This window comes from Pezoporus flaviventris, unplaced genomic scaffold, assembly GCF_033815535.1.
Source record: "Pezoporus flaviventris isolate CSIRO_AGI_PZ_B2104156 unplaced genomic scaffold, CSIRO_AGI_Pfla_v1 ptg000007l, whole genome shotgun sequence".
NCBI lineage: Eukaryota > Metazoa > Chordata > Aves > Psittaciformes > Psittacidae > Pezoporus > Pezoporus flaviventris.
The window spans coordinates 57,391,426-57,405,184 of record NW_026892555.1 but is presented as its reverse complement, the minus strand read 5'-3'; the positions used below and the strand labels follow the sequence as shown (position 1 = coordinate 57,405,184).

Below are 13,759 nucleotides of genomic sequence, written 5' to 3'. Positions count from 1 at the left end.
ACATTCAGTTTAATTTGGCTTTATATGTCTGAGGGAAGAAGATACTTACTACCTGTGAAAAGGTCATTAAAAACCTGTGGGCTGCATCTCCTTTGACGGGTTTGGAATCTGACGCATCCTAAAAGCAGGAGGCTCTTTTCAGAGTTGTAAAAGCTAATAATCCTATCAATCTGCATTCCCAAAGCCGTATTCCCTTTATCATAGAATCATAGAATAGTTAGGGTCGGAAAGGACCTTAAGATCATCTAGTTCCACCCCCCCTGCCATGGGCAGGGACACCTTACGCTAAACCATGTCGCCCAAGGCTCTGTCCAGCCTGGCCTTGAACACTGCCAGGGATGGAGCATTCACAGATTCCCTGGGCAAGCAATTCCAGTGCCTCATCACCCTAACAGGAAAGAATTTCCTCCTTATATCCAATCTAAACTTCCCCTGTTTAAGTTTGACCCTGTTACCCCTTGTCCTATCACTACAGTCCTTAATGAAAAGTCCCTCCCCAGCATGCCTATAGGCCCCCTTCAGATACTGGAACGCTGCTATGAGGTCTCCATGCAGCCTTCTCTTCTCCAGGCTAAACAGCCCCAACTTCCTCAGCCTGTCTTCATACGGGAGGTGCTCCAGTCCCCTGATCATCCTCGTGGCCCTCCTCTGGACTTGTTCCAACAGTTCCATGTCCTTTTTATGTTGAGGACACCACAACTGCACACAATACTCCAGGTGAGGTCTCACAAGAGCAGAGAAGAGGGGCAGGATCACCTCCTTGGAACTGCTGGTCACGCTCCTTTTGATGCAGCCCAGGATACGGTTGGCTTTCTAGGCTGCAAGCACACACTGCCGGCCCATGCTCATTTTCTCATCAACCAACACCCCCAAGTCCTTCTCCGCAGGGCTGCTCTGAATCTCTTCTCTGCCCAACCTGTAGCTGTGCCTGGGATTGCTCCGACCCAGGTGTAGGACCTTGCACTTGCCATAGTCAAACTTCATAAGGTTGGCATCAGCCCACGTTACAAACGTGTCGAGGTCCCTCTGGATGGCATTCCTTCCCTCCAGCGTATCAACCGAACCACACAGCTTGGTGTCATCGGCAAACTTGCTGAGGGCGCACTCAATCCCACTGTCCATGTCAGTGACAAAGATGTTGAACAAGACCAGTCCCAGCACCGATCCCTGAGGGACACCACTCGTTACTGGTCTCCAGCTGGACTTAGAGCCATTGACCACAACTCTTTGCACGAGGCCAGCCAGCCAGTTCTTTCTCCACTGAGTGATCCATCCATCAAATTGATGTCTCTCCAATTTAGAGACAAGGATGTCATGTGGGACAGTGTTGAATGCTTTGCACGAGTCCAGGTAGATGACATCAACTGCTCTACCCCTGTCTATCAGTTCCGTAGCCCCATCATAGAAGGCCACCAAATTGGTCAGGCAAGATTTCCCCTTAGTGAAGCCATGCCAACTGTCACCAAGCACATTGTTTTTCATGTGCCTTAGCATGCCTTCCAGGAGAATCTGCTCCAAGATTTTGCCAGGCACAGAGGTGAAACTGACTGGTCTGTAATTCCCTCGGTCATCCATTTCCCCCTTCTTGAAAATGGGGGTTATATTTCCCTTTTTCCAGTCGTCAGGAACTTATCCTGACTGATATGATTTTTCAAATATGATGGCCAGTGGCTTAGCAACTCCATTCGCCAGCTCCTTCAGGACCCGCAGATAGATTTCATCAGGTCCCATGGACTTGCGTATGTTCAGGGTTTTAAGATGATCTCGAACCAGATCCTCTCCTACAGTGGGCCTAGGGTCTTTACGGGCCTGGATGTTTCCTTTGATGGGATCCAAATTCAAGTATCAGATGATAGTAAGAAATGTCTTAGCAGAGGAGACTGATTTAACTGTCCTCAAGTGATGTCTGGAGACACTGCTGGACATCTGCCCTTTTCTGCCTACAGACCACAACCGCTGCCTTGGAAGGTCAGTGGGTACATCCCTGCCTATTCCTCTAGCATCTAGGGGCTGTTCTCTGTTAACTTGGATCTTTTTTCTAGCTTACTGGTACTACCTGTATTTACAACTTCCTCTGCCAACAAATTCCCTAAGTTCATTACCCATGGTGTAAAAATGTGCTTTTATGTGTTTTAAATGAACATCATGGAAGAAAGATTTTCTCACTTAGGTTTTTTAAAGCCCTTTTGATTTGCAGTTCATGGTAGACATTTATATTGACTGACTCACCAAATACAATAATCTGTATGATACTAAATTGTGTAGCAATTACTTATATGCAAGTATTTTTTCTGCACCACTCTGTAAGTCAATTGCATATCTGCATATGCAATTTAGCATAGAAGATATATCCAGTGAAATGGAAAATAAAAAAGGAAAACCGAGAAATTAGAAAACTCTCACTACGGAAGAAAATATAAACAATAAATTAGTAGTATCATAAGTGAGCTTCCAAATTTGCATCTGCACTGCTGCAAACACAAACATTTGTAGTATGTCATCAGGCATTGGAACAGGCTTCCCAGAAATGTGGTGGAATCACCATCCCTGGAAGTGTTCAAAAACTGTGCAGATGAGGCACTGAGTGACATGGTTTAGTGGTGGTCTTGGCAATCCTGGGGTAATGGTTGGACTTGATGATCTTACAGGTCTTTTCCAACCTAGTTGATTCTATTCTATGTACTTTGGTTGGGTATTAGGGTACCTGATTTGGAAGCAGTAAACCACAGGAACTTACATTAAAGCACCAGTTGAGATCTTGTCACAAGCTTTAAGATAATGAGGTAATAAAACGCTGTTCCTGGCTGCCGAAAGCACAACGGAAAGGGTTTTTATACATGCAGCTCCACTGATGCTTTTTACAGAAAGCCTTTACAAGTCTGCTATCATCCTACTGATTTTGAATAGTAATTTCAGGAACCTGGTAGTCAGCTAAAGCAATGAACACACAGCTGCTGCGCATGCCCAGGTTGTCTTTACCATGCATGTGCAGTAGCTCCAGTATGGACTGAACATACAGGTGACCAAAAGGATTGTTTTTTCTCATTTTACATAGTGGTGTACTTTTCTACCAGTAGCAGCCAGTGAACAGAAAAGGATAAGAAACCTGGGTGTGACAACAAGCAAGGAAGGCCTTCAGGGCAGGAAAGGGTACTTTCAAGTGGACTCTGAAATGAATCAAGAGACAGACTGAGAAGATAGTTAGTACACAGAGATAATTTTCTCAGCTGGGGAATTACTCATCTAAACTCTCTTGTCCATTTCTGCCTTCTTCCATTCCCAATATTCCCATTCTCTTTGCTTTCTCTACTCACATTTTGCAATCTTTTTTCAGCTGGCAAGTTGTAAAGTTCGTTTTAACTATATCAGTCAGTCAGGCTTCGCAAATAGGCATCACAGTTGCTATTTGGAGTTCCCTACAGAAAGGCACCTGAAATTCAAGTTTTTTGCATATGACATGCCCTGATGTTTCTTCATAAGGTTGCTACTCTTTGCGTTAGTTATGTGAAGAGCTAGAAAGCAGGCTATTCACAGAGAATTAGAAGCTGCACAACAGCTAAGCTCAGAAGTACAGTAAGGATATTAACAGCTAAGCTCAGAAGTACAGTAAGGATATTATCAAAAATGATATGAAGACCCTGTCAGATAGTCTTTGATGTGTGGATCTTCAGAGAACTTCTGGAACGTAAAAGGACAGAACTCAAAAGCAGTAAGGAAAGGAAAAAAAAATTGTGAATAGACAACATTGACAAAAGAATGAAAAAATAATAAGAGTTTATCCCGCAATTAACGAATCACAGAAATGATAAAATGAGACTGAAAGCTCTTAAAAAAAATTCACTCAAGTTTTTTCAAGCACATCTCTCTCTGTGACATTAAACTGAAGGGAAATGTAAAAGTTACAGAGCATCCCATATTAAAAGTGCTAAAAGACAGCTTTTGCCAAAAATTTTTCACTGTACCTTCAGTTACATGCAAAAACTTTATGACAATATACACACAACAATGTCCACTGCTTCTCCACCTATCATCAATTTATTGGGATAGAAACCAACTAATACAGAAGAGATTTAAAACAGTTATTGGAATTACAGAAACCAAGCTTATGAGGAGACAAGAGTAGGAAGCTCTTTAAAGTTCATCTTACAGAGTTCAGTAAGGAAGCAACAAGGGACAATGTAAATGAAATTCAGTGACTAATTTCCCCACTGCTGTAACTCCTACACATTTTGACTGCAGATCAGTAGGAATATACATGGTAGAAGAGGTAGCCATGTTAAATAATGCCAGTGGAAGTGAAAAAGTCAAACTGGCTTAAGAAGCAGCAGCAGGAATCTGCAAGGTAATGGGAACAAGCAGGTAAGAGGGAAAGCGGAGGCAGTCGCTAGTGGGAATCAAAACAGCAGATGCAGACACAGAGGGGATGAGCACTCCCAGTACTGAGATTGGTTGTCTCCTATTTAGGTTGTCTCACAATGGCAACAATAATTATTGAACCAATCCACCATTTTTCTTTTTAATATACAGTAGAAGGTTTTGTTTGTTTTTCTTGAGAAACACACTTTGCCCTTAACATATCACCCTCTATTTTTAACAATAAAAATCTGGGTTCTGGTGATCATCTTGAATACCAGTCTTGAGCCATGTTAGAATAAAATATATTGCACCAGCTGGTACAGGGTGTTCCCAAATCACTGTTTTAGGTATACAACCACACTTTTCTGGTCTAACACAAGAGGAGCAAAACTGAAGCTGCTCCTCAAAGTTAGGAATATTTTTTAAGTTGAACTTAATTAGGTCTCGGGTTAAGAAAATCTGAATGAAATGCCCATGCTTACAGTGCAGGAGCATATTAGCAATGGTGCATGTGTCACCTCCGCGTTAGTAACAACTTTTTTTGTAAGAATCCTTTGAGTAGGTACTAATTCAGACACTGAAGACAGCATAAGAAAATATTTGTTTTTTTTTTAATTTAAACAGGTGAAAAGGACATGCATTAAACATTCTTATAAACGTGAATAATGCATCTCTTCTTTCTGAAGCACTGTTTTAGTATAGTCTTTTGTGGGAAATGAACGCTTCAGCAATTCCCTCTCCTTGCTGGACAAATGAGATACAAATCCATTCTATTACTACTGTGAGTCTCCTATGGGGTCTCATAAAGTTCCCACCAGTTCTAGTTAGGGAAATGTGAGCGGTCCTGTGCACATCTGATTAGATATCTTCATATTTCATTGCATGATCATATCACGCATAGCTAAAAGGAATTTTTAGAGAATACTACTTCTTTGGAATTGCTCTTGAAAAGCACTGATAGATATGAGTTCAGTCTCTTGTGGAAACAAAAACTCTCACTGCAGCAGTCATCGTACATTTATAATTAGCTTAATGAAGTCCTTTTTTTTTATTGCTCCACTGATAGAAATACTGTCTTGCAAAATGACAGACAGTTCTGAGTTGCAATTAAGAATTTAGTACAACCTTGATACAGCAGATGGAGGACATTAACGTAAGTTTACTGTGAAAGAGTAGCCCAGTGATGGAAACCAAGTTAGAAAATGAATTATATAGGGCAGTCATATACATCATTTTTGAAATCATTTGCATCTACCATACTGCACATTAGCAGATACTCTGTTATTACTGTGAACATAAATAATTCCTAGGCATCCCAATCAGGACCATGTGGATACTAAAGGATGAGGAAACACACCCCTTCCATTTTAATTTCATGTCTGGACTCAGCCAACAATAAAAAAAGCCCCTGATCTTTGCAGAAGTTGCAAATAAATGTTGAAGAGCGGTGGCAGAATGTGAGATACGAGAAGCCATCATCCTCCAGGTATGTACAGAGCCCACATTCAAGCAGGAAGGAGAACACTTTGGTCACAGCTCCTGCCTGGGCAAAGCACAGCAGTTACTGCTTTGATTGCAGCTAGCCAGGCACCCACTTGCCTTCATAGAATAATAGGATCAGGTAGGTTGGAAAAGACCTTTAAGATCATTAAATCCAACCATCACCCCAGGACTGCCAAGACCACCACTGAACCATGTCACTGAGGGCCTCATCTACACAATTTTTGATCACTTCCAGGGATGGCGATTCCACCACTTTTCTGGGAAGCCTGTTCCAATGCCTGACAACCCCCTCTGTGAAGAAATTTTTCCTAATATTCAACCTAAAGCTCCCCCAGCACAGCCTGAGGCTGCTACCTCTTGTCCTGTTGCTACTGGGGAGAAGAGACCGAACCCCACCTTACTACAATCTCCTTCCAGGTATTTGTAGAGAGTGGTAAGGTCCTCCCTGAGCCTTCTCTTCTCCAGACTAAACAAGCACAGTTCCCTCAGCCATTCCTCATAAGAATTGAACTCCAGGCCCTTCACCAGCTTCATTGCCCTTCTATGGAACCGCTCCAGCATCTCAGTGTCTTTCTTGTAATGAGGGGCACAGAACTGAGCACAGTGCTCTAGGTGCGGCCTCACCAGTGCTGACTACAGTGGGACGATCACTGCCCTGGCCCTGCTGGCCACACTATTTCTGATACAGGCCAGGATGCCTATGGGCTTCTTGGCTGCCTGGGCACAAACTTCTCACGCTCAGCTCCATCGATCAACACTCCCAGGTCCTTTACCTCCAAGCAGCTTTCCAGCCACTCTTCCCCAGGCCTGCAGCACTGCATGGGGTTGTTGTGACCCAAGTGCAGGACTCAGCACTGTGCCTTGTTGAGACGCATACCCCTGGCCACAGCCCATCGATCCAGCCTTCAGCACACCAGTCCCCGGTACCATCACCCCATTACCCGCGTACGGCGCTTCGAGCCATCATGCCGGGAATACGGCCAGGTTTAAAATGCACAGTTGCCTTATCACTGTCCCCCCGGGCCGCGCCCTGCGCCAAGCGAGCTCCACCTGCACCCCTCTCAGCCCCGACGGCACGCTCCCCGTCAACCCCAGGCCGCCCCTCCGGTTCCCGCAGGGAGCTGGCGGGCTCGGCCCGGGGCTGTTGTTGCTTATGGGAGTTGTAGTTGCTTATGCTGCCCCCGGCGCGCCCCGCGGTTCCGCAGCGGGGAGGGAAGCTCCCAGCGTGCCCCGCGAGAGGCAGCAGCGGTGGGGACGCGGCGGGCCGCAGGGTGAGGACTACATTTCCCAAAGTGCACCGTGGCCGCCGTTGGCCAGGCGGGGCGCACTGGCGGCGGAACCGGCGCGGCGGTTGAATGTGGCGGGGAGACGAGCGCGATGGAGTTATCATCGCTCGTCAGGAAGCTGGGTAACGGCTCCCGTCGCTCTCCCGGGGCGTCGCGGCTGTCCTGGCGCCTCCGCGGGGCTGTGTGCAGGGGTACGGCGGGGCCCCTGCCCCCCGTCCTCGTACGGCGTGGCGGGGGTTTCACCTGCGAAACGGGGCCGTCGGTCCTGTGTGGAGCTCGGCTGCTGGCGGGGAGGTGAAGGGGGGGGGAGCTGACGGCTCCTTTCTTGGTACTCGAGGAGCAGGGTTGTCCCTGCCCTGCCTCCGCTTCCGCCCCACTCCCGATCGGTATCTCCTTTGAGTCCCTTGTCACTTTTCTGCCTTTTGCTTTTCCATTCGATTCGCCGCTGCAGACGTGGAGGGGACTGTGGCACAGGGTGACACATCCATCCCTAGGGAACGCCGCAGGCTTTCGTCTTCAGAGACAGACTTTTCCTCCAATGGTCTTGGGTAGACTTTTGTCCGACTTGTTGGTGTGATGCATTTTTCGGGATCCACAATACAGTTTGGTAGAGGTGTTTGGATTTTAGTTGTGTGCTTTAAGAAAAAGGCTATTCTCTTATAATTTGGCATCAGATTATATCAGTATATTTTACAATATTTCACCTCTTTACACCAGGCAAACATACCTGAATAGCTTACTGCTGCTGGGAGCAGTCATATTTGTCTTCCTGGTAAGCATAATCTGACAGTGTAAAAGCCAGCTTTTTTTCACTGATCTTTGGCAGTATTCTGTTTGTCCAAATAAGAAGTAACTTATGACATATAATTTTTTGAGTTTTTGAATCCTGTTTTGTTGGTTTTTGTTTTTTTGACAGGTCATGAACTGGCAGAGATAAGAGAACGATCTCTGAAGACTATTCTGTTTAAATTAGATCATAACTTGATATCATATGCAGATCTAGTCCATGAGAAAGTGCTTTTCCTTAATCTTTTGGAGTGGTTCAATTTTCCAGTTGTACCAATAAAAGAGGAAGTACTAAGTTTTGTGAACAGTTTGATCAAGGTATGACATACTATTTATTTATAATTAAACCATATGTCTTTATCAGTGAGACGTTGATGGGCTGGAAAATTGGGCGGAGAGAAACCATATGAGGTTCAGTAAAGGCAAGAGTAAGGGTACTGTACCTGGGGAGGAAGAGCTCTAAGTACCAGTACAGGTTGAGTGCTGACCTATTAAATAGCAGTTCAGCTGAGAAGGACCTGGGAGTACTGGTAGATGATAAGTTCACTATGAGCCAGCAGTATGCCCTTGAAGCCAGGAGGGCCAATAGTATCCTGTGATGCATCAGGAGTAGGCCAGCAGGTCAAGGGAGGTGATCCTCCCCCTCTACTCGCCTGTGATGAGACCACGTCTCAAGTACTGTGTCCAGCGCTGGGTTCCTCAGTATAAGAAAGACAAGAAAGTTCTGCAGAAGGTCCAGCAAAGGGTCACAAGGATGATCAGGGGTCTGGAGCATCTCTCTCACGAAGAGAGATTGCAGGAGCTGGGCCTGTTAACAGAAGACTGAGAAGAGGTCGCATTAATGCATACAAATATATCAAAGGCAGGTGCCAGGATGATGGTGCCAGATTCTTTTCAGTGGTGCCCAGGAACAGGGTGAGGAGCAGTGGCCATAAACAGAAACATGAGAAGTTTCACCTCAGTATGAGGAAGAACTTCTTTACGTTGAGAGTGGCAGAGCACTGAAACAGGCTGTCCAGGGGGGTTGTGGAGTCTCCCTCTCTGGAGGCATTCAAAGCCACCTAGGCTCATTCCTGTGTAACCTGCTATAGGTGGCCCTGCCTTGGCAGGGGATTGGACTAGATGATCTCCAGAGGAGCCTTCCAACTGTAACAATTCTATGATTCTGTCTTTAGAATCCTGGAATTAAATAAAATTGTTTTTTGGTTTTGTAGCTCCATGTAATTAGTTATAAAGACAGGAATAATAAAGCCACTGTGTGTAGACAAAAAATTAAAACAATTTGAATGACTAGAGAGTTGGGGAAAAAATAATTAATTTCTGGGTTTCTGCTTTAATTTCTCTGCTCCTTCAGTTTCTCGTTTGTTATTTAATTTCTTCCTTGGGGCATGTCTTGCAGCTAAGCATTTGCACTGTTCCTGGAAACTGAAGATTTAAACAATGGTGCAACTTTTTTGAAAGATTTGATGAAATGTTTCAGACATTTCAGAGATCTCAGATTCTTACGTTTTTGTGTTTTAATCACTAAAGAGCAGCTATGCAGAGGAAAAAAAATTCTGTCCTTGATGAATGGCCTAAATGGATAAAGGCAAAATATAACTTAAGTTTTGATTACATCTTTCCTCCCTATGCTGCCACCCTCCACACTTCCTAAGAGACATTGAAACTTTTCAGGCTAACTTTGCCAGTTATTTGTCCTAATGTAGCATCCACCTGCTGCTCAGAGAATGGTTGAAATTGGTGCAGTGGAATTCTTCTCTCAGCTTCGCCCCAATGTGGATCCAAACTTGCAGGCCATAATTGATGGGATTGTGGATGGACTGTTCTTCCTTCCTTGTGGACTTCCTTCTAGTTCTTTATGTTATGAAACTCAGTCTCAGACTTCAGTAGATCAACCAGGTAAATTACATATTTTGAGATATGATTCATTTAAAGTAAAAATAAAGTAGAGGAAAAGTTTCCAGGCTGATATTTTCGGGCAAAGCTGGCAGATTATTCCTGAGAGATCAGTGAAGTAAATGGAAAGCAGATTCTGCTAGAGAAGGAGTGATCTTAGCTAAATCAGATAGTGCCATTCCTGTAATGGCATTCTCTGCATAAGAACAATCCTGTTATTTGTAGTCAGATCTTCTCTATTTTTTTCAGTGTGTAATATCTGTTTGCTATAATGTAAAAAGGGCACGACGTAGGAGTAACTTTCAAAGACAGCTTTATGGCAGCAATTTTAGCAATTCTGAACAAATCTACAGTTAAGCGTATATGCTTTGCTTTTTTTCTTTGTATAGTAGACTCTAACTTTGAAAGCAATTCAAATAAAAAAAAGGCAGTAAGTGGTTCTAAGAAAGCTACATTAATTGTATTCAATCTGCTTAGTTATGGATAAATATCTGCTATGTATAAATATGTCAGCTGTTTAAAATGACGTGTGAAGTGCTTCATATATCTGTGAGGTGCTTCTGTTATCTAGCTTGTTATTGATCTGTTATAACGATTTACAGTGCTGCTTAGATGTAGTCAAGAAGTAAACCCATATGGTTCTCTTCTGCCTTACAAAATTTAGCAAGAAGTGTAGAGGATAAAATTACATACCATGGCTTTATTCTCCTGGTTCTTGTGGGAAAGACACTGCTGGTATACTGGATGGTGTAGTAATGGCCACACCTCTGTCACTCATACTGTGCAATCTCAGAGATAAAAGTAATTTCCTGCAGCCTGTCTAATGCTTGGAGTTTTAGTTTGCTAGAACTGTGTAGTGGCTGGTGATTGATTTCCCCCACCCTCTTCCCTCTTTTCTTTCTTGCACTTCCTTTTTTTTTTTTTTTTTACATTGCCTTTTTATCTCTCCCCCCTTCCCTTTTTTTTTCCACCATGTGCTCACATAGGGGCATAATACAATAAACTTTTACATATGCATTCTTCAGCTATATCTTTTCAAAACTACCCATTTGAAGTATTGTACATAATTTCTCTTTATGCTGTGAATTGTGTACGTGTGTGTATGAAATATTCTTAATAGTTGCTAGCAGGATTGTTGTATTCTTTCTATATCAATTTCAGTAACTGGGAAGAATTGTAAAGTAATAATCTAGGCATTATCTGATTTGATCCTTTGAACCAAATATTATAATGTGGAGAGATTGATTGCTTTTAGTATTACATACCTTGTGTATACAGTTTGTATTAATTACCTGTATTTAATAATTTGCATATTTTATACCAGGTGGACAGCTTTTTAGCTGACCTGAAAAGACAGCAGTTACAGTAGAAAAAGGTTTTAAGTAGTTGATTTAAAAAGTTAATTTTATTACTAAGTAGGTAGATTAGAGGAAAGTTTTTGGTTTTTTGGCTGCCAGTTCTCCATTGGGCAATATATTTTGTGTAATTATTTTTTACTATTGCTTGTATGGAATGGAAGGTAGTATAGGAAAATGGAAAAAAAAAGTTACGGTTCCAGAATATGATTGGAAAAAATAAGCATTGACACATTCTTTTTACTCCACTTTACTGATCATCTGAAACTATTTTAAATCTGTTTCCTTAACAGGTTAAAACTCAAGGGCATAAGGGAGGCAGTTCACGAAAAGCATTGTGATAAATTGAGTTTTGCTTTTGGTTGGGTATTTTTTGTTAGTGTACTTTTTTAAACTTCCTCTTTATGTGTTTTAGTTCTGCCTCAAGAGGAATTATTCGCTGGATATTTTTGTCAAGGTAGAAGTCATCTGCCACAGTTAGTAATACCTCCCAAAAGAACAGTTGGTATGTACAGCTATAGAATAAGAATATGTTAATTACAGAAAGTGGCTAGAATTGTAATTTAGATTGAATGCCATTATGAATATTATTATTGGCTATTTTCCTGTTGTTCTGTGAAATCTGTTATCACAGAAACTACAATTATAATGCTTATGAAAATGACATCTTAATAGATGTCTTCTCTAGGAAATAGTGTAACTTTGAAATATGGTAAAATATGCTGTAATTAAAAAAATATTTAAATTGGTAATGCTTTTTAGAAGATTTGTGTTCTGTAATCAAAAGTAGCTTTTTGATTACTGTTTTATTTCAACAAAACTTAGTCTGAAGTACCTTTCTGCTTTTCAGAAAACTAGATTAGGTGCTTTAGAAATCTTTACGTTGCATCTAAATGAAAACCAATGTTATGCTTTTATTTTTTTGGTCAGTAAAATGATATAAAATGTTTCACAGACACAGACCAGTATTTTGGCAAGTCTTTAGGTGTACCAGTATACTAGTAGCAGTTCACAGGAGAGTGTCATATTTAACATAGAATACAATACAGTGCTAAGAGTTGGATTTTAAAATATGACTTTGCAGTTATTGTACGTAAATCACCAGATTACTTTTTGAGTAGTGTGTCAAATTGCACAATAATTATTACAAACTTTAACTTAAAAATAGCTTTAAAGTTATGTTAGTTAAAAAGTTATTATGTGTCATAATTTAGTAACAACTACAATTTCTTCTGCTGTAAGAATAAAAGCATGAGGTCAAATTTTTTTTTTTTTTTTGAGATTGTGTTAATAAATATTCTTTAGTAGCAGAACAAAATTATAATCTAAAAGCATGATGTGGGGGATTGTGTACTCTGCTACTAATACTGTTACTTCTTCTATTTGCTAAAACTTTCTTCAATAAACATTCCATCTTGATTTGAGATGACCTTAGTGTTTTTTTGGTATTGCTGAAAACTCATTAGAAGCACTTTAGTGTAAGACTGCATTTACTAAAAAGTCTTTCTATTTCAGATAGTATATAGTTCATAGGTTCTTGACATTGCCACGGAAATACACAGTATAACATTTCTATAAAATATACTGCAAAATATCCACTCTCTTTTTTTGCAGTGAAATGCTTGAAATTTTCCACGTTTCCTTGGCTAACTCTGACTTCAACAGATAGGCATGTTCTTTCATCACATGAAAGGTATGGTAATAAAGACATGATGGCTTGCTGGTAGTTTTTTTTTTTCTTGGGTAAGAGTGGTTCTAAATTTGTGTCCTTTTGCATCATTACTCTGTCCTGTAAATGACCTAATGGGTTAATTTTTTTTTCCATATTTTTGTTCATGGCACTTTAGTCTGTCTTCTGAATATCTCAAGTGGATCAAAGATTTCATTCAGTTAGTTTTGGAACAGGCTGGAATAAAATCATTATTTAATGTACCCCCACAGCCACTTGGTAGAGAAATCCATGCTTTCTGAGGTAGCTTAACTAGGTTTAGGCTGGTAAGTTTAGGTACAATGCCTTATCCAGGCATTGCATTATTCATATCATCTTTCTGCAGTGCTTAATTTTATTTATTCATATCATCTTTCTGCAGTGCTTAATTTTATTTTTCTATTTTAATTTAGAAAATCAGTGTTTGAGGTGGCCCAAGGAAAGGTACTGTAGTTGCAATTCCTTATGAGTTCACACAGAGCTGTGATAGATTTCTAGCATAGCCTGCAATGCAGTTTCATGGACAGGAGTATTTAATAAGTCTACTCTAACCATATATTACAAGCTTTCTTGTAATATATATATTTCCTTTTGAAAGATCTCTGAAGCTGGCAAGCATCTTCAATATTTAATTTCCTTTATGCCTGAGTCGAGAAAAAGAGCATAGATCCTTAAAAGTAGACCTATTTGATTTTTTTATTTTGTTTTCCTTTTCCCCAGTGGTTTTGGAAACAATAAAAATATAAAAAACTGCAGTAGAATACCCAAAAGGTTCTTGTTATTTACTAATATACATACTAGAGGATAGCAAATAAATCTCTTCCTTTATGTAACTTCCCACATGTAATTACAACACTTTTAAGTCATAT

General features: G+C 41.2%; 1 protein-coding gene across 3 annotated transcripts in view; it reads left to right on the top strand.

Moving 5' to 3' along the window:
• The first annotated feature begins 7,126 nt into the window (after positions 1 to 7,126).
• Positions 7,127 to 13,759, top strand: part of RTTN (rotatin) — an 86,370-nt gene continuing 79,737 nt past the window's right edge. For all 3 annotated transcript variants that reach the window (XM_061448886.1, XM_061448885.1, XM_061448887.1), the window contains exons 1-5: positions 7,127 to 7,267; positions 8,062 to 8,249; positions 9,638 to 9,830; positions 11,598 to 11,687; positions 12,797 to 12,875. In XM_061448886.1, the coding sequence (XP_061304870.1) occupies positions 7,237 to 7,267; positions 8,062 to 8,249; positions 9,638 to 9,830; positions 11,598 to 11,687; positions 12,797 to 12,875 (581 nt within the window). In that variant the 5' untranslated portion in view covers positions 7,127 to 7,236. The remainder of the gene's footprint in view (positions 7,268 to 8,061; positions 8,250 to 9,637; positions 9,831 to 11,597; positions 11,688 to 12,796; positions 12,876 to 13,759) is intronic.